This window comes from Argentina silus (assembly GCF_951799395.1).
Source record: "Argentina silus genome assembly, chromosome: 22".
NCBI classification, from domain to species: domain Eukaryota; kingdom Metazoa; phylum Chordata; class Actinopteri; order Argentiniformes; family Argentinidae; genus Argentina; species Argentina silus.
In genome coordinates this window covers 2,597,471-2,624,332 of record NC_139676.1, presented here as the reverse complement: position 1 = coordinate 2,624,332, position 26,862 = coordinate 2,597,471, and the positions used below count along the sequence as shown (strand labels likewise).

General features: G+C 51.6%; 2 protein-coding genes across 2 annotated transcripts in view; one reads left to right on the top strand and one right to left on the bottom strand.

Moving 5' to 3' along the window:
• LOC310821996 (acyl-coenzyme A thioesterase 11-like) overlaps positions 1 to 9,512 on the top strand; it is a 13,959-nt gene extending 4,447 nt beyond the window's left edge. The window contains exons 7-23 of the mRNA XM_083694285.1: positions 816 to 889; positions 1,290 to 1,401; positions 2,030 to 2,219; positions 2,622 to 2,691; positions 2,888 to 2,948; positions 3,839 to 3,940; positions 4,190 to 4,325; positions 4,412 to 4,562; positions 4,777 to 4,896; positions 5,272 to 5,410; positions 5,617 to 5,672; positions 6,279 to 6,345; positions 6,806 to 6,889; positions 8,024 to 8,157; positions 8,399 to 8,572; positions 8,717 to 8,843; positions 9,163 to 9,512. Of these exons, the coding sequence (XP_083550411.1) occupies positions 816 to 889; positions 1,290 to 1,401; positions 2,030 to 2,219; positions 2,622 to 2,691; positions 2,888 to 2,948; positions 3,839 to 3,940; positions 4,190 to 4,325; positions 4,412 to 4,562; positions 4,777 to 4,896; positions 5,272 to 5,410; positions 5,617 to 5,672; positions 6,279 to 6,345; positions 6,806 to 6,889; positions 8,024 to 8,157; positions 8,399 to 8,572; positions 8,717 to 8,843; positions 9,163 to 9,393 (2,028 nt within the window). The 3' untranslated portion in view covers positions 9,394 to 9,512. The remainder of the gene's footprint in view (positions 1 to 815; positions 890 to 1,289; positions 1,402 to 2,029; positions 2,220 to 2,621; positions 2,692 to 2,887; positions 2,949 to 3,838; positions 3,941 to 4,189; positions 4,326 to 4,411; positions 4,563 to 4,776; positions 4,897 to 5,271; positions 5,411 to 5,616; positions 5,673 to 6,278; positions 6,346 to 6,805; positions 6,890 to 8,023; positions 8,158 to 8,398; positions 8,573 to 8,716; positions 8,844 to 9,162) is intronic.
• A 268-nt stretch (positions 9,513 to 9,780) lies between these two features.
• Positions 9,781 to 14,980, bottom strand: fam151a (family with sequence similarity 151 member A). Its single transcript, XM_083694284.1, has 9 exons — positions 14,857 to 14,980; positions 14,114 to 14,263; positions 13,856 to 14,022; positions 13,647 to 13,669; positions 13,135 to 13,359; positions 12,229 to 12,365; positions 11,837 to 11,971; positions 11,049 to 11,345; positions 9,781 to 10,766 (listed from the first exon to the last, which is right to left on the bottom strand). The coding sequence occupies exons 1-9, from the start codon at positions 14,963 to 14,965 to the stop codon at positions 10,366 to 10,368; spliced, it is 1,644 nt and encodes a 547-aa protein (XP_083550410.1). The 5' UTR covers positions 14,966 to 14,980; the 3' UTR covers positions 9,781 to 10,365.
• Positions 14,981 to 26,862: the final 11,882 nt, after the last annotated feature.

Sequence of the window (26,862 nt, the reverse complement as noted above, 5' to 3'; positions counted from 1 at the left end):
TTAGATTCTTCAAAGTAGCCACCTTGTGCTTTGATGACAGCTTTAGACACTCTTGGCAAGGTGTGTCCAAACTTTTGACTGGTACTGTATATATAGATATGCCATTTAGCTGATGTTTTTATCCAAAGCGATTTACATTGCAGTGAGTACCTACATTTCAGTATATATGGTCCCAGCGGGAATCGAACCCACAACCTAAGCGTTGTTAGCACCGTGCTCTACCAACTGAGCCACAGAGGACCAATACGCTTTACAAGAACATTTATAGAAAACAGGAATAGAAAATAAAAAAGACAAAAAGGAGAATTTTATATAAATAAATCGTCAAATTTAAAAAGTGTAAAAAGTATAAAACTCTAACAGCCATGGGAGCCGAAACAGAAGTTGAGAACAAGTGAGGACTGTAGAGACGGACGCTGGGGATCATAAAAGCTCCCTGTAATTAAACAAATGAGCTGAAAGCCTGAAAGCCTAATTAAAGATAAGCCTTCGGTAGAACATTGGGGTCAGGTTCACTATAACAGCCTCTGGTGATACAAACACATTTCTCTGCTCTACTAATGTGTTTCTCTTTCTCCTTTTCTCTCCCTCTCTCGTGTCCCCCCCCCCTCCCCTCCCCTCCCCTCCCCTCCCCTCCCCTCTCTCTCTCTCTCTCTGTCTCTCTCTGTCTCTCTCTCTCTCTGTCTCTCTCTCTCTGTCTCTCTCTCTCTCTCTCTCTGTCTCTGTCTCTCTCTCTCTCTCTCTGTCTCTCTCTCTCTCTCTCTCTCTGTCTCTCTCTCTCTCTCTGTCTCTCTCTGTCTCTCTCTCTCTCTCAGGTTCCAGCTGGTTTGTCGGGGTACCAGCCTGAAACCTTCCACAAGTTTCTGGCCCTCTATCTTCACGGAGCTGTGTGACTTTCATCCTAACTGTTGTTCAGAACCTCCCATTTCACTGTCATCTCTGTTCTGTGATTAAATACAATTGAAGTGATTAATTAACCTCTACATATTGTAATAAATCTGAGTTTACGTTTTATTGGGATCATCTGTACTAGACGAGTATGTTCTGTTTAATCTCGTCTACAAAGTAAAGTCTGTCTAATAACAACATTGTTTTTTAATGCCTGCGATTAAAACGACACACCAGAGGTCTGAAGTCTAGAAAGGACTCTGCAGACATTCTGTTCAAGTACAATAGTTGTATTGTTCATGTTTAATAACTCCATTAAGGGAGACTGCGTTATGGAACGCATGGAAATATGAAATGTAAAATATGAAATGTGCGACTGAAAAGTCAGTCCACCTTAAAAGAGGAGTGGCCAGGACGCCCGCGGCCACCGACTCCGGTCCCGACCTGCAGCTCCACACCTCAGCTCCACACCCGCGGGCACGTTTCGGTGTGTGGACAAACCCAGCCTTCGAGGTAAGGATTGTTGACCAAACTACCGCTTTTACCGCTTCCTTCTCTTCGCTTCCATTTGAAAGTTTGCTGCTCTGGTTGAACTTGTTATTCGTTGATGAAGAACAACTTCCAGGTTAGTTGCACGGTTGTTTTGGAGAAGTTGGGGTTGTTTGGAGGTTCAGACGTCCCTCTCCGTCCCTCCTCCGCTGTGATCACAAAGTCCAGCCGTGTTGACCTGAAGTCAACCAGCCTGTCTGGACTGTTACACATTCATTAGATCAGGATGGAGCAACGACCTGTGTTGTGCTGAACCCCCGGACCCGTCCACCCCGTGGGTGTGTTCAGGACGTCGAAGGTCAGGGGAATCGTGTATAAAACAGATCAAAATGGTGACTAATACTGCAGCTTTCTGCAGCGGGTTTACAACGATGAGCAGCAAGTTGCGTGTTTTCATCAGCCTGTAGGATTTTACATAGAAATATTCCTTTTCATAAAAACAACCCTAACCCTGTCGTTTTGCATGGATATTTCTGCTACGGTAGAAAAGCCTGGGATAACTGGAACCAACTCGTTGATAGTCATAAGAGTTTTGGCTTCTTGTATTGACCCCCTCCCTCCCTCCCTCCCTCCCCCCTCCCCTCTCTCTCAGATGAGTGTCGAGGTGGGCAGCAGGTCTCAGGATGAACAGAAGGGGGGAGAGGAGGAGGAGGAGGAGGAGTACAGTAACCCTACAGAGGTGAAGAAGAGTCAGATTGTGATGCCCTGTCATGCGAACCACCGCCAGGAACTCAGCGTGGGACAGCTGCTCAAGTGGATGGACTCTACTGCCTGCCTGGCTGGTGTGTGTCTCTGTGTGTGTGTGTGTGTGTGTGTGTGTGTGTGTGTGTGTGTGTGTGTGTGTGTGTGTGTGTGTGTGTGTGTGTCTCTCTCTCTGTGTGTGTGTCTGTGTGTGTGAGAGAGAGAAAGAGAGAGAGACAGAAAGTGTGAGAGAGAGTACATTGTTGAAAACCTTGTCATAGAAGAAGAAATGTTTAAATGCTTCATGAAGTATTTCCTCTTTGTAACCCTGTATCCATTCTATGACACTGACCACACACACACACACACACACACACACACACACACACACACACACACACACTGTAGGAGTGTGTTACCATGGTGACCTCATCAGTCACCTAGTAACAGTAATCAATGAGCTCTGGGCAGGAAGTGACCTGTCTCTGTTTCCTGCCCCTCAGCTGAAAGGCATGCTGGGTGTCTGTGTGTCACAGCGTCAGTGGACGACATCCGCTTTGAGCACACCATAGGGTGAGGTTGTGTGTGTGTGTGTGTGTGTGTGTGTGTGTGTGTGTGTGTGTGTGTGTGTGTGTGTGTGTGTGTGTGTGTGTGTGTGTGTGTGTGTGTGTGTGTGTGTGTGTGTGTGTGTGTGTCTACCAATGCATGTGTTCTTTAGGTAGAAACATGCGGTTAACACAACCAACCAACGTGTGTGTGTGTGTGTCAGGGTGGGTCAAGTGGTGAACATCAAGGCCAAGGTCAACCGAGCGTTCAACAGCAGCATGGAGGTCAGTGATGAGTCCCTAGTCCCTAGTCCCTACCCCTAGTCCCTAACCCTAGTCCCTAACCCTAGTCCCTAACCCTAGTCCCTAACCCTAGTCCCTACCCCTAGTCCCTAACCCTAGTCCCTAGTCCCTACCCCTAGTCCCTAACCCTAGTCCCTAACCCTAGTCCCTACCCCTAGTCCCTAGTCCCTAACCCTAGTCCCCTAGCCCTAGTCCCTAGTCCCTAACCCTAGTCCTAGTCCCTAACCCTAGTCCCTAACCCTAGCCCTAGTCCCTACCCCTAGTCCCTACCCCTAGTCCCTAACCCTAGTCCCTAGTCCCTAACCCTAGTCCTAGTCCCTAACCCTAGTCCCTAGTCCCTAACCCTAGTCCCTAACCCTAGTCCCTAACCCTAGTCCTAGTCCCTAACCCTAGTCCCTAGTCCCAAACCCTAGTCCCTAACCCTAGTCCTAGTCCCTAACCCTAGTCCCTAACCCTAGTCCCTAACCCTAGTCCCTAACCCTAGTCCTAGTCCCTAACCCTAGTCCTAGTCCCTAACCCTAGTCCTAGTCCCTACCCCTGTCCCTAACCTTAGTCCCTAGTCCCTAACCCTAGTCCCAGTCCCTAACCCTAGTCCCTAACCCTAGTCCCTAGTCCCTAACCCTAGTCCCTAACCCTAGTCCCTAACCCTAGTCCCTAACCCTAGTCCCTAGTCCCTAACCCTAGTCCCTAACCCTAGTCCCTAACCCTAGTCCCTAACCCTAGTCCCTAGTCCCTAACCCTAGTCCCTAGTCCTAAACACCAAGGTCCACTCTGTTTGCACATTACTGCTTAAGCCTGTCCTATCTTTACCTTTACCAGTCTGTGTGTGTGTAAAGATGGGCATTGTGGTGTGTGTGTGTGTGTGTGTGGAGGTGGACATCGTGGTGAGCTGTGAGGATCTCTTCAGTAACAGCTGGTGGAGGGTGTGTCACGCCTTCGCTACCTTTGTGGCCCGCCGGCCCAAGACCGGGAAGGTGAGAGGAGGGTGTGTGTGTGTGTGAGAGGAGGGTTTGTGTGTGTGTGTATATATGTATTACTGTTAGTTATTATGTGTGTGTGTGTGTGTGTGTGTGTGTGTGTGTGTGTGTGTGTGTGTGTGTGTGTGTGTGTGTGTGTGTGTGTGTGTGTGTGTGTGTGTGTGTGTGTGTGTGTGTGTGTGTGTGTGTGTGTGTGTGTGTGTGTGTGTGTGCGTGCGTGCGTGCGTGCGTGCCCCCCCCCCCCAGGTCCAGTTGAGGCCGGTTCTGCCGGTCTCCCAGGCTGAGCAGGCAGAGTACAGCGTCGCGGCTGAGAGAAGGAGGATGAGGTTGGTCCACGATGACATCATGAAGAACCTGCTCACCAATAGGCCCTTCCAGGACGGTCAGTCACCACGGCAACCACCCCACAATCACAACATGTCAGCCAGTATGTTTGTATTTACTGTGCGTGTGCGTGTGCGTGTGTAGTGGAGGAGGTGAGGGAGGGGGCGGTGCCAGCAGAGAGGACCAGGGTGGAGAGCGTGGAGTTGGTCCTGCCCCCCCATGCCAACCACCAGGTCAACACCTTCGGAGGGCAGATCATGGCCTGGATGGAGAACGTAGCCACCATCGCTGCTAGGTACACACACACACACACACACACACACACACACACACACACAAAGACACAGGTACACATACACAGGACAGACACACACACACAAAACAAAACACATCCACACACACACACACATGCGCACACACACATGCGCACACACCCACACACACACAGATATCATGCTGTGTAAATTGTTGTTGTTGTTATAACCCTTGTCTCGTCCAATCCCGTGCAGCCGTCTGTGCAACGCCCACCCCACCCTGCGGACCATCGACATGTTTGACTTCCGAGGCCCCTCCCACGTGGGCGACCGCCTGGTGCTCCGCGCCATCGTCAACAACACCTTCAAGTACAGGTGACAGCTCAGCTGTTAAAGGGGCAATCTGGGATTGGTACGAACCATGTTACACCTTCCCGCCAACTGCTTCACCGGAAATGCCGGAAAAGCCCTTCAACCCCATCCCTCAGACGTTTAACAGACAGTGGCGTGGGACCCGCTTTGTTGATGTTTGAATTCCAGATTGCAGCTTTAAGCAGGGTCTCTGTCATGTTTGGTGTGTTAGGGAACGTCTGCATTGACCGAGGCTGAAAGGCTGGTTGTGTTCAGGCTGGTTTGATGATGACATCATTTAAAGTTCAAACACCTCTAGAACGTTGAGCTGAGGTTGTGTGTGTGTGTTGGTGTGTGATGATGTCACAGCCGAGGGTGTGTTGTGTTGTGATGTCACAGCATGGAGGTGGGCGTGTGTGCGGAGGCGTACCAGGGGGAGGAGCCTCTCAGACACATTAACTCCGCCTTCATGACCTTCGAGGTCCTGGACCAGGAGGGCAAGCCCTGCACGTTACCACGGATACGACCCGAACCCCTGGTAAAAGCACTGGGGAGGCTGGTGGAGGTAGAACACCAGGAGAGGCTGGTGGAGGTAGAACACCAGGGGAGGCTGGTGGAGGTAGAACACCAGGGGAGGCTGGTGGAGGTAGAACACCAGGGGAGGCTGGGGGAGGTAGAACACCAGGGGAGGCTGATCTGATCTGTCTGTCTGTTTACCTGTCTGTCTGTCTGTCTGTCTGCCAGGATGGGAGGAGGCGCTACCAGGAGGCCATCGCCAGGAGGAAGATCCGGCTGGACAGGTCAGGAGGAGAGACTGAAACTACATACATGTCAACAGACATACATGTCCCAGAACATATCAACATACATGAAACATATGATCCCTCAAAACCCATCTTTTAAAACATTTAATCTTGTAACTATTATTGTTGTTTTTACTGACTGCTTTTGTTAGACTTTTTATGTATGTCTGTTCTTGTTCTCTCCATGGGTTAGGGCCAGGGTCAGGGCCAGGGTCAGGGTTAGGGCCAGGGCCAGGGCCAGGGCCAGGGCCAGGGCCAGGGCCAGGGTCAGGGTTAGGGCCAGGGTCAGGGCCAGGGTCAGGGTTAGGGCCAGGGTCAGGGCCAGGGTCAGGGCCAGGGTCAGGGCCAGGGTCAGGGTTAGGGCCAGGGTTAGGGTTAGGGCCAGGGTCAGGGTCAGGGTTAGGGCCAGGGTCAGGGTCAGGGTTAGGGTCAGGGTTAGGGTCAGGGTTAGGTGGTGTCTGAATGTGGTGTCTGAATACTGAGAAAAGCGCTATACAAAATAAATGCAGCAGTATTATTATAATTATAATTATTATCATCTCAGCATCATAATGAACTTTATGTATCTGTCATAATTAACGGAAGACCTGTCTGTGTCTTTAGGAAGTACATCATTTCCTGTAAGCAGACAGAGGTGCCGCTGTCTGTGCCCTGGGATCTTAGCAACCAGGTAGACCTGACTAACAGATCACAGACCTTACTGAACCATCACAGACCAGACCTTACTGAACCATCACAGACCTTACTGAACCATCACAGACCTTACTGAACCATCACAGACCAGACCTTACTAGCCGATCACAGACCTTACTGAACCATCACAGACCAGACCTTACTAGCCGATCACAGACCTTACTAGCCGATTACAGACCTGACTAACAGATCAGAGCTGACTGACAGATCACTGTGAAAACAGTGTGTGACCTGTAGCACCATGTGACTCAGCAAAAACAACAACTCAGTTATAACCAGGACCAAAGGTCACATGGTCTGGGTTTGGCCAATCACAGGGCTGAGGAGCTGATAAGAGGCCTAGGCTTATCTCTCAGCGATGGCTGATAACTCAGGACTAAAGTACCTCTCTCTCCCTCTACCTCTCTCTCTCTCTCCCTCTACCTGTCTGTCTGCAGGTGTATCTGAGCTACAACAATGTTTGTGCTTTGAAGATGCTGGCTGCCCAGAACAGCTGGGTGTTGAACTCAGAAAAGAACAAGGTCTGGATTCACAACGAACCTTTTTGATTGAATATTATTAATATCAATGTTATTATTCCCTGGTGTTCTACCTCCCCCAGCCTCCCCTGGTGTTCTACCTCCCCCAGCCTCACGTGTGTGTGTGTGTGTGTGTGTGTGTGTGTGTGTGTGTGTGTGTGTGTGTGTGTGTGTGTGTGTGTTCCCTCCTAAAGACCTCTTCACCCCCACTACCCCCCTGTACTAACCCTAACCCTAGAGACCTCTTCACCCCCACTACCCCCCTGTACTAACCCTAACCCTAACCCTAGAGACCTCTTCACCCCCACTACCCCCCTGTACTAACCCTAACCCTAGAGACCTCTTCACCCCCTCTACCCCCCTGTACTAACCCTAACCCTAGAGACCTCTTCACCCCCACTACCCCCCTGTACTAACCCTAACCCTAGAGACCTCTTCACCCCCACTACCCCCCTGTACTAACCCTAACCCTAGAGACCTCTTCACCCCCACTACCCCCCTGTACTAACCCTAACCCTAGAGACCTCTTCACCCCCACTACCCCCCTGTACTAACCCTAACCCTAGAGACCTCTTCACCCCCACTACCCCCCTGTACTAACCCTAACCCTAGAGACCTCTTCACCCCCACTACCCCCCTGTACTAACCCTAACCCTAGAGACCTCTTCACCCCCACTACCCCCCTGTACTAACCCTAACCCTAACCCTAGAGACCTCTTCACCCCCACTACCCCCCTGTACTAACCCTAACCCTAAAGACCTCTTCACCCCCACTACCCCCCTGTACTAACCCTAACCCTAGAGACCTCTTCACCCCCACTACCCCCCTGTACTAACCCTAACCCTAGAGACCTCTTCACCTCCACTACCCCCCTGTACAAGTTTCTCTCTTGTTAAAAAAAATAAAAAAATTCTCTTCTTCTAGCATTGTGACTGCCTAACCCCTGACCCCTAACCCCTGACCCCTAACCCCTGACCCTGGTGTGAGCATAGATTACCTTTTCTTATGATTCACTTACTTAAAGAAATGGATTTGTTGTAAATCGCTTTGGATAAAGACGTCTGTTAAATGCCATAAATGTAAATGTGTGTGTGTGTGTGTGTGTGTGTGTGTGTGTGTGTGTGTGTGTGTGTCAGGTGAGGCTGTCTACCCTGGAGCAGAAGGAGGTCCTGAGCTTCATGGTGGAGACGGAGGCGGAGGTCCCAGCAGAGACAGCCTTCAGCCTGCTGTCTGACCTCAGCCGGAGGGCGGAGTGGGACCCCCACTACGAGTAGGCACACACACACACATGCACACACACACACACGCATGCATGCACGGACACATGCACACATACACATACATGCATCCACACGCACGCCCACACACACGCGCGCGCACATACACGGACGCATGGACGCACGCACGCACACACACACACACACACACACACACACACACACACACACACACACACACACACACAGAGTCTGGCTGTGCCTCAGTTGTATGTGTTTTATTTCCCTGAACAGGAGGTGCGAGCTGATTCGCCGGGTGGATGATGACGACTTCCTGTATCGCGTGGTGACGCCCTCGGTCAGTCAGGGCGGGGTCAGCGTAGGGGTCACCGCCCTCTCAGCCAATCAGAGAGGGACGGCCCAGGACTTCATCCTCCTAGCGTCACGGAGGAGACCATGTGACAGCGGGTGAGACAGGCAGACAGACAGACAGACAGGCAGGTTTAGACAGGCAGGTGCAGACAGACAGACTAACTTAGTTTAGTTTGTATTTTCCAGACAAGTGTTCATAAATAAATAAATAAACTCAGGATGAATCTTTGGTCCCTCCAGGGACCCGTACGTGATCGCCCTGCGCTCCGTCACCCTGCCCACCCACCCCCCCGCCCAGGGGTACCACAGGGGGGAGGTTCTGTGTGCTGGATTCACCATCCTGCAGCTGGACAACCACCGCTCCAAAGTACTGTCCTCTCCTCCTCTCCTCTCCTCTCCGCTCCTCTCCTCTCTCCTGTCCTCTCCTCTCTCCTGTCCTCCTTTCCTCCCCTCATGTCCTCCTCTCCTCTCCTCTCCTCTTCTCTCCTCCTGTCCTCCTCTCCTCTTCTCTCCTCTCCTCTCTCCTGTCCTCCTTTCCTCCCCTCATGTCCTCCTCTCCTCCTGTCCTCCTCTCCTCTCCTCTTCTCTCCTCCTGTCCTCCTCTCCTCTTCTCTCCTCTCCTCTCGTCCTGTCCTTCCCATAACGATTCCTCCTGTCCTGTCATTAACGGAACGGTTCCTCCTCAGCTGTCCTACTACAACCAGGCGTCTCCTGAGGTCCTCCCCTACATCTCCACCGACATCGCCGGCCTCTCCTCCATCTTCTATGGAACCTTCTGCACCTGCAGCCAATACCTGCAGAGGAACAGAGACCACCAGACCCCTGACCCCAAAGACTCCGGCCCCCTGACCCCTGACCCCATAGACCCCGCCACCCAGGACCTGCTATCAACTGCCCTGCTCTCTACCCAGCTCTAACCCCTCCCCTAACCCCTCCCCCTCTACCCAACTCCTCCCCTAACCCCTCCCCCTCTAGACAGCTCTAACCCCTCCCCCTCTAGACAGCTCTAACCCCTCCCCCTCTACCCAACTCTAACCTCTCCCCTAACCCCTCTACCCAACTCCTCCCCTAACCCCTCCCCCTCTACCCAACTCTAACCTCTCCCCTAACCCCTCTACCCAACTCCTCCCCTAACCCCTCCCCCTCTACCCAGCTCTAACCCCTCCCCCTCTACCCAACTCCTCCCCTAACCCCTCCCCCTCTAGACAGCTCTAACCCCTCCCCCTCTAGACAGCTCTAACCCCTCCCCCTCTAGACAGCTCTAACCCCTCCCCCTCTACCCAACTCTAACCTCTCCCCTAACCCCTCTACCCAACTCCTCCCCTAACCCCTCCCCCTCTACCCAGCTCTAACCCCTCCCCCTCTACCCAACTCCTCCCCTAGCCCCTCCCCCTCTACCCTAACCCCTCCCCCTCTACCCAACTCTTAATATAATTGTTTTTGTTTGGAATCATAATTGCTGGATAGTATGAAACAGAACTGATATGATTGATGTCGTGTTCTTCTGAAAAGGCTTTATTTGGTAACATTATGTAGTCATTGTTTACGAGATCACAGTAGAACTCAACCTAGTAAGGCTGATGTTTTACTAACATGAATTGAAGGCATTACAAATTATTCAACAAGGTACGCATCAAGATCTGAGAACTTAGCATTTTCATTTGAGAGTCTCTGATACAAAATACATCTTTATTGTTGTGGCATTACTGTTATTTTATACAATTAGTTTTATGAATTGAATATTGACAGAAAATGCCAAGAGATTTTTGTACAGAAATTATGTACATTTAAACATTTTACAAAAGAATATGAAATAAGTCATGTGTTTTGTTTTGAATTTATAATAAATAAAAATAAAAAATCACTGAATGAGACAGCAAAATGTTCTTCTAAGAGGTGGCCATTTTAGCTCTATAGTTCTCATGTTTACAGTAGAACCGTCTCTCTCTGTTCCCCAAACGGAACGCCATGAGGTTCTGGAACTCTGCATCATCATCATCATCGCTGCTCCCTCTCTCCATCCCCTCCTCTACCTCCATCCCGTGTTCCAGCGTCAGAGAGTATCGCGCCTCCACCTCCAGCAGCCTCCGCCTCCCCACGACCTCTGACCTCCCCAGAGGCCCCGCCCCCAGCTGCAGGGACACCTGTTGCCACGCCCCCTCCAGCAGCTGCTCCATGTCGTCCACGAGGGCGGCGGTGTAGCCCCCCTCTCCCAGGGCCGGGGGCGGCCAGCTGGGGGCCAGGGTCACGTAGGGGAACACCCTGTTCACTGTGGCAAGGTACTCCTCCCCTGAAGAGACGAGAGTCAGTATTCAGTCATGATTCAGTCAAATGACTCATTTGGCAAGAGTGACTGTCCTACTAAATGATTCAGTTTTTTAAAAAGAAATCTGTATAAACCAGGAGAACTCAAAGCTTATTTGAAATGATTCAAATTTATTGCAAACACACGTTCAATGACTATGATTAAAACACACAAAACTACTCTGAGGAAAGTGACTCCTCAGTTCAATCAGTGGAAATGATTCGTCCAGAGAGGCGGCGTTGTTAACAAGCAGTGGCGCGGCCCTACCCGGGATGAACCCCTCGGTGCTGAAGCGTCCGTGTGACAGCGCCATGGAGACCCAGACGGGCCGGTACAGCCGGTCGGCGGCGTCCGCGGAGCGGAGCAGGAGGAGGGAAGGTTCTAGAAGGGTGGGGTCCAGGACCCACAGGTACAGGCCCCAGGGTCTGGGAGAGGCCAGGACCAGGTCCACACAGTCCTGGAGCAGGAGGAGGTCCGGACCAGAACCCTCCACCACCGGGACCTCAGGGTGGGCCGGGTCAGAACCAGAACCCACTGGGACGACCAGCATTCCACCAGGTCCGTCTGGAATAGATCAGATAATCCAGTCAGGAAGAGATCGTCACAACAGTTCATCTGGAGAGAAACGTCTGGTAGTCTGTCCTGTTGTCCTGTCTGTCATCTGGTAGTCTGTCCTGTCTGGTCGTCTGTCCTGTCTGTTGTCTGGTAGTCTGTCCTGTTGTCCTGTCTGTCATCTGGTAGTCTGTCCTGTCTGGTCGTCTGTCCTGTCTGTTGTCTGGTAGTCTGTCCTGTTGTCTGTCGTCTGTCCTGTTGTCTGTCGTCTGGTAGTCTGTCCTGTCTAACTGTTGACTCAGCAACACATCAACTCAGCAACACATCAACTCAGCAACACATCAACTCAACAACACATCAACTCAACAACTCAACAACACAGTATCACAGCAAGTCAGTCATTACTAGTGTCTTTCAGATGTAAAGGGTAGAGTTAGCATTAGAGACAGTTTCACATGTAAAGGTTAGGGTTAGTTAGGGTTAGGGTTAGTTAGGGTCCAGACCTGTGAGCAGAGCCAGGAGGGAGGTTTTGTTCGTGACCGTGGTCCAGCGGACGTCCAGACCGTCTCTGAGTTCTGGCTGGAAATAGTCCAACAGGTCTCCCCCTGAATAAAACCTCCTAGGACGACCTCTCTGCTCTGGAACACACACACACACACACACACACACACACACACACACACACACACACACACACACACACACACACACACACACACACACACACACACACACACACACACACACACACACACACTCTCTCTGCTTGGTCAACACATAAACACATTAGACAGAAACATCATTTGGGAGAAAAATGTGGAATGGGAAACAGAGAGAAGAGGTGCATTGTGGGTAGAGGTGAGGGGTCAGAAGGTCAGAAGAAGGGTCCTCTTACTCGCGGCCTCTTTGAACTGGGACAGCACCGGCTCGTTGATGTCGTAATAGACACGCTCACGGTTGCTGTTGTCTCGGACGAACAGAAGGTCGTCCACGGTGGGATTCACCTGGCCCTGCCACAGGGTCAGACTGGAGCTGGACAGAGGACAGACAGACAGGCAGGCAGACAGGACGGACATGCAGACAGGCAGACAGGACGGACATGCAGACAGGCAGGCAGGCAGGCAGACAGACAGGCAGGCAGGTAGACAGACAGGCAGGCAGGCAGGTAGACAGACAGGACGGACATGCAGACGGGCAGACAGACAGACAACAGAGCATTACAACACAGTATGACACAAGCAGGACTGCTATCTGGAGATCACTGCTCTGACATCTGACTCAGTCTTGATTGATGTCAGTGGGAAGTTTGAGTGACAGTTTGAGTCCCACACGTTCCTCCTATAGAGACTCATATCAGACAGACAGGGACTGACTGTAGACCAGACTCAACCAGGGACCACAACATAGTCAAGGCTATTGTTGACTATATCGTGTTTTCTTTGGGCCAGGAGTTTTCCCTGACCATGTGACTTATCAACACACTAGGTGACTGGCTTAGTGATAGTAACAGTAACCGAGGTGGCTGGCTGAGTGACGGTAATGGTTACCTAGACGACCGGCTGAGTGACAGTAATACAATAATAATATATGCCATTTAGCTGACGCTTTTATCCAAAGCGACTTACATTGCAGTGAGTGGATACATCTCAGTATAGATGGTCCCAGCGGGAATCAAACCCACAACCTAAGCGTTGTTAGCGCCATGCTCTACCAACTGAGCCATAGAGAACCATTACCATGACAGTAGCGGTTACCTAGTAACGGTTACCTAGGCGACTGGCTGAGTGACGGTAACCATTACCTAGGCAACTGGCTGAGCAGCCAGCTGATGTGCGGCCAGCCTTTCCTGGCCATGACGGCCATGATGGGGAAGGTGACCTTCTGAGGGACCAGTCTGGTGACCTCGTACATCTTCTGCACCATGCTCTGGGTGTAGGTGACGTTGGGGAACAGAGGAACGTGCAGAACTGCCCAGCCAGGAGACACCGTCACCTCTGGGAACCTCTGCTGGACCTCACTCAGGAACCTGGACACACACACACACACACACACACACACACACACATATCTGACTCAGGAACCTGGACAGACAGACAGACAGACAGACAGACAGACAGACACACACACACACACACACACACACACACACACACACACACACCTGACTCAGGAACCTGCACACACACACACACATACACATCTGTCTCAGGAACCTGGACACACACACATATCTGTCTCAGGAACATGGACACACATACACACACACACACACATCTGTCTCAGGAACCTGGACACACACACACGCACACACACCTGTTTGTATCTGACTCAGGAACCTGGGGAGACACAAACAAAGTTATTGGGTGATATTTGAACGGCGTAAAAGACTTTAAGTTGACCACAGTAGAACCTCTAGAACCCCTGTACGTACAGCGGGCCGCTGACCACGGGATAGAACTCTCTAGAACCCTGTAGAACCCTCTAGAACCCAGTACCCTCTAGAACCCTCTAGAACCCTGTACGTACGCCAGGCCGTTGACCACTGGGTAGAACCCCGGGACCCCGGGGCCGTGGAGGATGTCTGCGTTGACCCAGACGGGCCTGTCCAGGACGGTGGTCTGGTTCTTCAGCCTCAGGAGGTCCAGGGACGGGCCCACCGCCTTCAGACTCTTGAAGTCCAGCTTTATACCTGCAGGGGGCAGAAGGGGCCACAGGTGATCCCTCTGGAGTGTAAACCTCAGAGTGAAGGACTCTGCATGCAGACTAGAACTGCTGTGGACCTTTCTTGGACTGCAGCACGGCGTCCAGCCATTGGTCCAGAGTGTTGTCACTGTAGATGGCGGGGGGGTGGGCCATGATGGGGAGGCTCGTCTCATTGACCGTGCCCAGACCCTGGACCGTCACATCCGCCTCTAGGACCATGATGTCACCTGGGGAGGGTGTGTGTGTGTGTGTGTGTGTGTGTGGTGTGGGGGGGTAGTAGGGACTTACATAAAAATCTGCACTGTGTAACAATTGTCTTAATGTTGACAACATACAACAAGTGAAGATGTGAGAAAACAAATCTACAGATGATCTGGTGTGACTGGTCTGGTCTGGTCTGGTCTGGTCTGGTGTGACTGGTCTGGTCTGGTCTGGTGTGACTGGTCTGGTCTGGTGTGACTGGTCTGGTCTGGTCTGGTCTGGTCTGGTGTGACTGGTCTGGTCTGGTGTGACTGGTCTGGTCTGGTCTGGTGTGACTGGTCTGGTCTGGTCTGGTCTGGTCTGGTGTGACTGGTCTGATCTGGTCTGGTCTGGTGTGACTGGTCTGGTCTGGTCTGGTGTGACTGGTCTGGTCTGGTCTGGTGTGACTGGTCGTGTGCGACTGCTCTGGTCTGGTCTGGTCTGGTGCGACTGCTCTGGTCTGGTGTGGTGTGACTGGTCTGGTCTGGTGCGACTCGTCTGGTCTGGTCTGGTGTGGTGCGACTGGTCTGGTCTGGTGCGACTGGTCTGGTCTGGTCTGTGTTCTACAGAGGTGCTTTACTTGTCAGGGCTTTGTTCATCTCTGACTGGTTGTTGGCACGGTGATACCAGGTGACCTGGAGGCCGTCCCTCTCCGTGATGTCACCAGTCTGAACCAGGAAGTCCAGCATGTCTCCACCAGTAGGAAACGGGGGGAGGGGGGAGGAGGCACCTGAACATGTTAACACAGACAGACAGACAGACAGACAGACAGACAGACAGACAGACAGACAGACAGACAGACAGACAGACAGACAGACAGACACATCTAAAGATATCTCTTCTCACCATCTAGTGATTACTGTGGCTAAAGCAGCCAAGGTCGATAATACAAAGGTCATTCCAACATCATGAATATGAAATGTGAACATAGTTGAGATTGTTACAAGGAACAGTAGCCTACACAATAACTGTCAGGTTACATCTGACTGTCTGTGCATTTCTGTTGAACAAAAATGTAAAAAGTCGCTGATTCCAGAAATCAGCATGATTTACCTTCAGAGTTGGTGACGAAGAAGATGGTGATGATGATGAGGAGCAGGGCCAGCAGGCCAGCGCCCACACACACCACAGTGAACTGCTCCTTGGTCAAACACCCAACAAACCTGTTCTTCTCCTCCTCCTCCTCCTCCTCCTCTTTACCTTCTTCATACCGTCTCACATTCCCTTCCTCTCTCCCTCCTTTAAATGCCGTCTCTTTCTGTTCCTCCTTCATGAGTTGTCAGCTGTAGAAGCGGTCAGGTGGAGCGCAGGTCGACACGGTGCAGAGCTCAAAGTGTGTGACGGGGCACACCTGTGTATGTGTGTGTGTGTGTGTGTGTGTGTGTGTGTGTGTGTGTGTGGTGGAGTGTTGTTAACTGCATTTCGTTGTCTCTGTACTTGTACTCTGCACAATGACAATAAAGTTGAATCTAATCTAATCTAATCTTATCTACAGACCATAGATCAGTTGATGTAACAGGGCAGACGGTGTTTTGTTCTCTCTCTCTGTCTCTCTCTCTCTCTCTCTCCTCTGTCCTCCCTCCTTCTACCCTCCTCTCAGCCAATCGACTCCCTCTGCCTTAACAGCTCTCGGGGGTCAGAGGTCAAAGACAACCTGACACCGTAGCTGTGTGGCAGGCCGGCGGACTAATCATAATCATAATAATAATAATCATAATGATAATCATAATAATAATAATATCTCAGATAGGTGACATTAATAAACTCTACTGTTTAATCTGAAGATATTGTGAAGATAAATAAGGTGTTTAGTAGTGTTATTAACAGCAGGTGTGAGATAGAGTTTCATATCAGCAGGTTGTGTTCAGGTCACACATCCAACTGATTAAAACATCAGACAACAACCTCCAAACAACCTCCAAACAACCTCCAAACAACCTCCAAACAACCTTTAGACAACCTCCAAACAACCTCCAAACAACCTCCAAACAACCTTTAGACAACCTCCAAACAACCTTTAGACAACCTCCAAACAACCTCCAAACAACCTCCAAACAACCTTTAGACAACCTCCAAACAACCTCCAAACAACCTCCAAACAACCTCCAGACAACCTTTAGACAACCTCCAAACAACCTCCAAACAACCTCCAAACAACCTTTAGACAACCTTTAGACAACCTCCACACTACCTCCACAAGCAGATTAGGTCACTGCTGACTACTGGACAAAATCACAGTGCCTTAAGTAAGTACTCACACCCCTGTACTTTAAAACAGATTTAATTCATTTTTTTGTCACTGATCTACACAAAATACCAAATAATGTCAAAGAGAAAATACATTTTTAGAAATGTTTACAAATTATAAAAAAAATGAAAAGCTGAAATGTCTTGAGTCAATAGGTATTCACCCCTTTGCTATGACACTCTTAAAATGACACTCTTCAAATCCAAAAGCTCTCTGATAGTCCCTCCCTGTGATCATTAGTTGGTACAGCTCTCTGATAGTCCCTCCCTGTGATCATTAGTTGGTACAGCTCTCTGATAGTCCCTGATCATTAGTTGGTACAGCTCTCTGATAGTCCCTGATCATTAGTTGGTACAGCTCTCTGATAGTCCCTCCTGTGATCAATAGTTGGTACAGCTCTCTGATAGTCCCTCCCTGTGATCATTAGTTGGTACAGCTCTGATAGTCCCTCTGATAGTCCCTCCCTGTGATCATTAGTTGGTACAGCTCTGATAGTCCCTCTGATAGTCCCTCCCTGTGATCATTAGTTGGTACAGCTCTCTGATAGTCCCTCCCTGTGATCAATAGTTGGTACAGCTCTCTGATAGTCTCTCTGATAGTCCCTCCCTGTGATCATTAGTTGGTACAGCTCTGATAGTCCCTCCATGTGATCATTAGTTGGTACAGCTCTCTGATAGTCCCTCTGATAGTCCCTGTGATCATTAGTTGGTACAGCTCTCTGATAGTCCCTCTGATAGTCCCTCCTGTGATCATTAGTTGGTACAGCTCTCTGATAGTCCCTCCCTGTGATCATTAGTTGGTACAGCTCTCTGATAGTCCCTCCCTGTGATCAATAGTTGGTACAGCTCTCTGATAGTCCCTGATCATTAGTTGGTACAGCTCTCTGATAGTCCCTCCCTGTGATCAATAGTTGGTACAGCTCTCTGATAGTCCCTGATCATTAGTTGGTACAGCTCTCTGATAGTCTCTCTGATAGTCCCTCCTGTGATCATTAGTTGGTACAGCTCTCTGATAGTCTCTCTGATAGTCCCTCCCTGTGATCATTAGTTGGTACAGCTCTCTGATAGTCCCTCCTGTGATCATTAGTTGGTACAGCTCTCTGATAGTCCCTCCCTGTGATCATTAGTTGGTACAGCTCTCTGATAGTCCCTCCCTGTGATCATTGCTTGTTTGTGTCGCTCAGACTTGGCATGGATTACAAACCCCCCTCTCTGTAGGTTGCTTCCACTTTTTGGAACCGGATGGTGAGTCAGATACTGTGTCTGTGCTGTTAGGATGGTGAGTCAGATACTGTGTCTGTGCTGTTAGGATGGTGAGTCAGATACTGTGTCTGTGCTGTTAGGATGGTGAGTCAGATACTGTGTCTGTGCTGTTAGGATGGCTAAAATGTCTGCAGGCGTAACGACACGCAGTCTGAGCTTAGAATACTGAAGCCATGAATGTTGTACCAGGCCGCCTTGAAGCTCCTCCTCCTGTCCCCCATCAAGGTCCTGTCCCCCATCAAGGTCCTGTCCCCCATCAAGGTCCTGTCCCCCATCGGTGGGTCTTCTTTACATTTTCTGACATCTGTGGAGAAAGACAAACCAAAATATATCTCTAAATATAAGGCACATATACTATAGCAATCAGGAAACACCAATGGGATCCTAGGGATCTCTCTACTGGTAGACCAATGGACATGAGGGAGAATGGGATCTCTCTACTGGTAGACCAATGACATGAGGGAGAATTTGATTCATCTCAATCATAAGACGACACACTTCTACATGGACACCCCATATGAACTGTAATTACACTGCTTTATAAGCAGGCAAATCTTTTTTCAACATCACACCCCTGACGGTCCAGTGCTTGTGGATGCACATGTATCCTCTGTCTGCGTCTCACCTTCAGCCTCACTCTCGGGATCTTCATCCGTCTCTCCTTCCTGCTCTGTGCCCTCACTTTGAAAACCAGTCTCTTCAACTAACAAGTCCTCTGGCTTTCTCTCTGAGGCTCTCTCCACATCCTGCTGTTTCTCTCTGAGGCTCTCTCCACATCCTGCTGTTTCTCTCTGAGGCTCTCTCCACATCCTGCTGTTTCTCTCTGAGGCTCTCTCCACACCTGGATCACCTGGCTCTCTCCACACCTGGATCACCTGGCTCTCTCCACACCTGGATCACCTGGCTCTGTCTCAATGTCTGCCTAATCATTGTCGTTTCTATTTTTTGGGGCGAAATAGGACATAATGTCCTTTTTTCTCTTCATACTATAGAGCAAAAACAATGGAGAGGAATGCACAACCCTTCAGCAACCCAGAATATTAATATACTGTTGCTGGCTTGCTTGAATTCATTAGTGTTGTGTACAGAGCAACACCGATGGAGAGGAATGTACAGCATGCATCAACTCAGGCTCACCATTCATCAAGACACATTTTCTTCCAAACATGATCGCAAAGCTTATAACCAGTATTACTGCAAGCAAACTGTTCGCTGTTCACGCTGGCTGCTATTAAGTTAACTAGTCAACAACAACATTTCCTTAAGTCTTACCTTGTAACAATTACACAAATAAACTAGTTTTGCTCACCTTCAATTCTTCGAGGTAGTCTCGCAAAGTTGAGCTCTGATCCTCGGTTCTGGTCGGACATGACAGCAGGTCCACTTCAGCCAGCAGCGCTGTACCGCTCTGAGGGATCCGACGAGAGTGTTGAGCCACATTTGTTCCGCCTTTCGCGTCAGAGCCAGATCATCGCAAGAAATCGATCATTTTATTATTATTATTATTATTATAGACTCTTCGTTCAGAGGGGGGCCACAGGGGGGTCCAAGCAAAATGTTACAGGGCCCCTGTTGCCCCCCCCCCCCCAAAACATCATCATTTCAACAGTTCTGTTCTTTAAACGAATGTCTATTCATCTCATCATCATTTCAACACATTTATTTTCCCATTCGTTCTGGATCGTCACGTACTTCTGCTGTAAAACTGAATCTATAAAAATAATCAAATATAAGTCAGACAAATGTTCCAGTGAAAAACAACCCATTCAGTTTCAAGCTGGACTGACAGGAAGATCAGCTTCACTAAAACACATTTTCTATACATTATATCACATAGTTGTAACATTATCATTCATTGGATTGTTCATAAGTTACATATGACCAAGTGCTATTCCAGAGTCTCTGCTAGTCTCTATTGTACCTTCCGCTCCAGAGTGGTGGTAGTCCGTCCCTGGTTTTACCAGATCTTCCGCTCCAGAGTGGAAGAGTCCGTCCCTGGTTTTACCAGATCTTCCGCTCCAGAGTGGTGGTAGTCCGTCCCTGGTTTTACCAGATCTTCCGCTCCAGAGTGGTGGTAGTCCGTCCCTGGTTTTACCAGATATTCCGCTCCGGAGTGGTGGTAGTCCGTCCCTGGATTTACCAGATCTTCCGCTCCAGAACAGAGGTTACTCCGTCCCTGGTTTTACCAGATCTTCCCGCTCCGGAACGGAGGGTAGTCCGTTCCTGGTTTTACCAGATCTTCCCGCTCCAGAACGGAGGGTAGTCCGTTCCTGGTTTTATCGGATCTTCCGCTCCAGGGCGGTGGGCGGTCCGTTCCTGGTTTTCTCCGGCAGCACCAGTCTGATCTTCCTCCTGGGGGAGGAAGTGTCCTCGGAGGACAGGAGCTCCTGCAGCACCGGGGGGGCTGAGGTCACAGACACAGCTGGGGTCACCGGGGGGGCCAGGGTCACAGACACAGCTGGGGTCACCGGGGGGGCCAGGGTCACAGACACAGCTGGGGTCACCGGGGGGGCCAGGGTCAGACTGTTGTTGTTGGACAGATTCTCCCCGTCCAGGGGGCCTGGAGCCTGGGGGGGCAGCAGGGAGAGGTCCTGCCCGCTGAAGGGTGCTGGTCCCTGGGCAGGGTCAGAGCCGAGCGTGGGTCCCTGGGTCAGGCTGTCTGGAGGTGGCTGGGTGCTTGGGTTACCAGGGGAGCTCCCCGCAGCATTGCCTGGATACAGACCGAGTGGGGACGTGCGTGTGATGTCAGAGAGGGGAGGTGGAGGTCTGTCAGCCAATTGGGATGGAGGATGTATACCTCCCTGTCTGTCAGCCAATAGGGATAGAGGTCCTATACTCCCCTGTTTGTCAGCCATTAGGGACAGAGGACCTATACTTCCCTGTCTGTCAGCCAATAGGGATGGAGGACCTATACTTTCCTGTCCAATGAGGCTCTGAGCTTGTGTGGTGTCACCGTAATATGTGTCAGGTGCAACAACAGCGCTGATTAAGGTTTCCCCCTGAGCAGGGGGGTAGCTGAGGTCAGTCCTGTCAGATCCTGAGTGGGGGGGTCCTGAGTGGGGGGGTCCTGGATGGGGGGTTCCGGGGTGTGGGGTTCCTGGATGGGGGGGTCCTGAGTGGGAGGTTCTAACTTGGGGGTGTCCGGGGTGGGGGGGTCCAGGTTGGGGAGGTCTGAGGTGAGGGGGTCCGGGGTGGGGGGGTCCGGGTTGTTGGACGTTACTTAACTCCCTCTGTAGAACCCCCCCGTCCCCTTGGTGATAGGGGTGTTGTGGTTCCTCAGTGTTTTGTCCTGGGCCCCGCCCACTGTGGTCTGTCTCTGTCTGTTGACCAATCACAGACCCTCCTCCAGGTCTGCTAGGGTCCGATTGGTAGGTTCCAGCCGGGTCATGTGATGTGTGTTTTGGAGGAGAATCCTCTCTCTGTTCTCTGGTTCTGGGTTCCGAACCCTCAGTTCTCCAGGGTTCTCCGTCCGAGCCTGTCTGGTCCTGGTCCGGTTTGTAGGTTGGCTTTTTCTGTTTTGAAGATGTCTTGCTTTTCTTCTGCGCTGGTTCTTCCTCCTCCTCCTTTTCCTCTTCATCATCATCATCATCATCATCATCATCATCATCATCATGTCCCTTAGCCCTAGTGGTGGTAGATGTCTCTGAGGATAACCTGAGTTTCTTAGATGTCTTCTTGGTCTTGTTGTTATCAGACGTTCCTTTTCTAGTCTTCTCTGTTCCTCCTCCTCCTCCTCCCCCCCCCTCCTCCTCCTCCTGGCTGTGTCTGTCTCTCCTCCCTCCCTCCCCTCTCTCCCTCCCCTCCTCCTCCCCCCTCTTCCCCTCTTTAGTTTTCTGTTCTTTCCGTTTCTTTGTCCGTTCCGTCTCTCCCTGTTCTGGTTTCTTCTGAGGATGGACCTTGCTCCTCTTCATGGGGTTCAGGTTGAGCTTGACCTTCAGGAGCCTGCTGGACTGGACCTTCTGCAGAGACTTTCTAGAACGTTCCTCTCTCTCCGCGGCATTAGCCCCGCCTCTGCCTTCGTAGCCCCGCCTCTGCTTCTCCCTCTGTTCTACCTTTCCAGATCTTCTCCTCTTCTCGTGTCGTCCTTCGCTGTGATAAGCCCTCTCGTCTCTGCGGATCGCCTGTGGCCCAGAATGTTCCAGATCGAACGCCACCGTCCTCCTGGGTTCTCTCCCACACTGTGGGCCGGGCCGGTCTAAGCTGGACTGGTTAAAGTTGAGGCTCCTATCTGTGGTGAGTCTCTGGTCTGGGTTCTGGTTCCTCCATATGGTGGGTCTCTGGTTTGGGTTCTGGTTCCTCTCTGCGGTGGGTCTCTGGTCCTGCAGCTGAGAGGTGGTGAATCCCTGGCATACGTCAGCCCGGTACGACCCACCCCAGCCTGAGTCTCCTGTCGGTCTGGTGTCGTAGCTCCTGTGACAGATGACACAGCTGAGGGTCAGGTGGGGGTCAGGGACAGGGGTCTGGTGGGGGTCAGGGGCAGAGCTGACGGTCAGGGGGGGCTCAGGGACGGCTCTCACGTCCTGAGGCTGGACGCTGGTCCGGGGGTCCATGCTGGCGGTGTGGCTGCCTCTCAGATGGCTGTGGTGGGTTGTGGAGGAGGATGTCTGGGCAGGGGGGTGGTAGTGTCTGCTGCCCCCTGCTGGAGGCTTGGTGCCAGGGGGACTGAGGTGATTGGTAAAGCCCAGTTGGGGGCTCTGATGGTGGGGGGCCAAGTCCTCCCGGGGAGGGGGTGTGTGGCTGAGATGACCTGCTGCTAGTGGTGGCTGTCTGGCCAATGGCCTGGGACCACTCTCTGCTCTCATTGGCTGATATCCTCCCGGTCCGAGTCTGAGCGTGTGCAGACCTGCCCCTGTACATCCGGCTCCTCCCCAAGCAGACAGCTCCACCCCCGGTCCTGGGGATGCAGGGCTGCAGTGAGGACAGACAAAATGGAAGCCATCCCTGCGTCTGTCCGTCCGGAGGGGTAACATGTCCGTGTGTCTGTCCCAGGGAGGGAGGAGGTGGCTGGGCAGAGCACTGCTGCTGGGGAGCATCGGTCTGGTCCCCTGTCCTGGGTGAGTCAGATGTAGACCTTCCCTCTCCCTCTCCCTCTCCCTCTCCCTCTCCCTCTCTCCACCCAGGCCCCACTGGGCAGACATTAGGGCAGGGTTGGGTGCTGCTCTCCTCCTCCCCCCCCCCTCCTCCTCCTCCTCCTCTTCTTCTCCTCCACTCTTCCTTTTGCTCATGCCTAGTTTGCGGTAGATGATGAACACCACGACCAGGGTGAGTCCAACTCCACCTATAGGGTGACAGGACAGGGTGAGTCACAGCTACCTCCACCTATAGGGTGACAGGACACACGTGAGCCCGTCCTCCGATTTCTACCTCCACCAGCCTCTCCTGGTTGATACAGCATATATCTTACAGTGTTGAGTCAGACAGTACAGAAAAACGTATATTACTTTTTGTAACAGGTGGGGAAACTCCCCCCAACACATCTAAATAAATAAATAAATAAATCCGTCTTATAGCATTGTGACTGCCTATGGCCCTAACCCCTAACCCCGGTCCTAACCCTAACCCTGGTCTGAGCATCGATTACTTTATCTTATGATGACTGATGGATAGATGATTCACTTACTTAAACAAATGTATTTGGATAAAGGCGTCTGATAAATGCCATAAATGTAAATGTAAACAAACTCTGACCCTGGAGCAGCTTCTGAAGGGCAGCCTCCCCCTACTCCTGTCTCCTCCCGCCCGCTGACTCACCAGCGAAGAAGAAGGCAGCGGCGAGCGCCAGGTCCCGGGTGTAGCGTTGGGGAGAGACGGCGTTCCTGACCTCCACCTGGATGGTGATGTTCTGATTGGGCGGGACACAGTTGGCGTCGGTGAGTTCCAGAACCGTCTTCACGGCTGGGTTGTCAGCGCTCACACACACCATCCTACGGCCGTTGTACAGAACCTGAGGAGAAAGACACACTTTATTATCTTACAACTTTAATATCTTACGTTACTGTTGTATACACTTATAATGACACCTTGCAGTTTCATGCAATACTTTCAGCACAAAGTTGTAAGATAATAAAACTGTCCCCCCCCCCTCCACCCACCTTGTCCCCCCCCTCCACCCACCTTGTCAGGAGCCTCTATGTAGGAGCTGAGGAAGGTGACCAGCTCCAGGAGCTCACAGCTGCAGTTCCAACGGTTCCTCTCCAGGTTGAGGGTGCTCAGCCAGGCCAGGTAGGAGAAGGTCTCCGGGGCGGCGCTAGATAGCTGGTTCCTGGACAGGTCCAGCCTCCTCAGCCCCCCCAGGCCCCGGAAGGTGCCCCCCGCCAGGTAGGAGATCAGGTTGTCAGAGAGGTCCAGGGTCTCCAGCCCCCCCAGCGAGGAGGAGGAGAAGGTGCTGCCGTCCAGCCTGGGGGAAGACCACCATCAAATCAAATCAAACTTTATTTATACAGCAGGGTTCTCCCCATGGCCCTGACCTGGTGAGGAGGTTCCCCTCCAGCCTCCCCTCCCCCAGCCTCTGACCTGGTGAGGAGGTTCCCCCCCAGCCTCCCCCAGGCTCCCCTTCCCCGGGCTCCCCTCCCGCAGCCTCCCAGCCTCTGACATGGTGAGGAGGTTCCCCTCCAGCCTCCCCCAGGCTCCCCTCCCCCAGCCTCTGACCTGGTGAGGAGGTTCCCCTCCAGCCTCCCCTTCCCCAGCCTCCCAGCCTCTGACCTGGTGAGGAGGTTCCCCTCCAGCCTCCCCCAGCCTCCCCTCCTCCAGCCTCCCCTTCCCCAGCCTCCCAGCCTCTGACCTGGTGAGGAGGTTCCCCTCCAGCCTCCCCAGCCTCCCCTCCTCCAGCCTCCCCTCCCCCAGCCTCCCAGCCTCTGACCTGGTGAGGAGGTTCCCCTCCAGCTGCAGGGTCCTCAGGGCGCTGCTCCCCCGGAACCAGGACCCGTTGACATGGCCGAGACGGTTCTTCCCCAGCTGCAGGGTCTCCAGCCGGGCTAGCCAGAGGAAGGTGGCGCCCCCTAGGGCCCCGGAGGACAGGCGGTTGTGGTCCAGCAGCAGGGTGTGCAGGGCGGTCAGGTTCTGGAAGGCAGTCTCCGTGATGGTGCTGATCCGGTTGTGGCTGAGGCCCAGCACAGTCACGTTGACCAGGTCGGAGAGAGAGTGCTCGCCCACGGAGGAGATGGAGCCGTCGGTCAGCATCAGGGCCTGGGTGCTCTCTGGCGCCTCTGGTGGAGGGAGGAGGACACACACTGTATAATGTGTCTGTGTACTACATCAGGGGAGGCTGGTGGAGGTAGAAATCGGAGGACGGACTCATTGTAATGCATGGAACGGAATAAGGAATGGTATCTCATTCCATTCCATGCATTACGATGAGCCTGTCCTCCGATTTCTACCTCCACCAGCCTCCCCTGTACTACATGTATTCTACCGAAGGGCAAGGAAGTTCTATTATATTTGATTAATTCATCTCTACCTTCGTATGCGCCAACTACTACATATATATATTATACCTTTATGATTGCCATATAGCTGGTGTGGTATCTGATCCTTGCAGGATCAAAACGTTGTCTTTCTAGTTAGTAAATAAAGGCAGCTGGCGGAGCATTCACTGAATGGGTTGTATCACTTTAAACAGACTTGTTTGGACCCTGTACCCCGTTAAAGGACTGTGTTTTGACTAAACTTTCCTCTGTGCTGGTGTAGTACTTATAGATGTGTGGAGGTGTTCTAACCTATGAAGGTGGAGGTGTTCTAACCTATGATGGTGGAGGTGTTCTAACCTATGATGGTGGAGGTGTTCTAACCTATGATGGTGGAGGTGTTCTAACCTATGATGGTGGAGGTGTTCTAACCTATGAAGGTGGAGGTGTTCTAACCTATGATGGTGGAGGTGTTCTAACCTATGATGGTGGAGGTGTTCTAACCTATGATGGTGGAGGTGTTCTAACCTATGATGGTGGAGGTGTTCTAACCTATGATGGTGGAGATGTTCTAACCTATGATGGTGGAGAGGTTGTTGCAGATGACAGCATCTTCTGAGCACACCACGCAGGAGGCGGGGCAGGAGGGGAGGGGGAGGGGCTGGGCTTGTGTGATTGACAGCAGCAGCATCAGGAGAACTCCTGTAGAGCATCACCATGGAGACAGACACACACCTGGTTAGAGCATGATGGGAAGGTATCGTCGACACAGCGTTCCTACGAACTCTTTAACTCCTTCAGTGCCGAGGGTGAATAAATTGTCAACATTCTAGTCTGCCGAGGGTGACTTTATTCAGCAAAAATGTATAAATGATGATGCTTCATTTTATAGCCAATAAAGGTAAACACCACATAACACACTTGGCCCTCTAGGTGGTGAATGTTCTGGAACTCTTTGGCAGTTGGTGAGTTAAATACTGTGAAACACTCTTCACACATTCAAAACACAATGGACCTTCTGACATCAGGAGAGGCTGGAGGTAGAACACCAGGGGAGGCTGGGGGAGGTAGAACACCAGGGGAGACTGGTGGAGGTAGAACACCAGGGGAGGCTGGTGGAGGTAGAACACCAGGGGAGGCTGGGGGAGGTAGAACACCAGGGGAGGCTAGTGGAGGTAGAACACCAGGGGAGGCTGGTGGAGGTAGAAATTGCAGGACAGGCTCATTGTAATGCATGGAACGGAATAAGGAATGGTAACAAACTCATTCCCTGCATTACAATGAGCCCATCCTCCGATTTCTACCTCCAGCAGCCTCCCCTGGCGTATGTGTTCTCTATGACAGCAGCCTTACTTCTCATGGTGTGTTAAAGGCCAGGCTGCAGGGGGTGGAGTCGTCTGTCCCAGCCAGGTGAGGGTGGTCTCAGGATCATCTTCATCATCTTCATCACTCCTCCACAAGGCCACACACACCTCTCCTATTGAAACACACACATTGGTAACATCTTTAGATGGTTTATGTTTTATTTTTTATCATAGATAACACTATTCTGTGGGCCAGGGGAGGCTGATGGAGGTAGAAATCGGAGGACGGGCTCATTGTAATTCATGGAACGGAATAAGGAACGGTATCAACCACACGTTATTCTGTTCCATGCATCACAATGAAGCTGT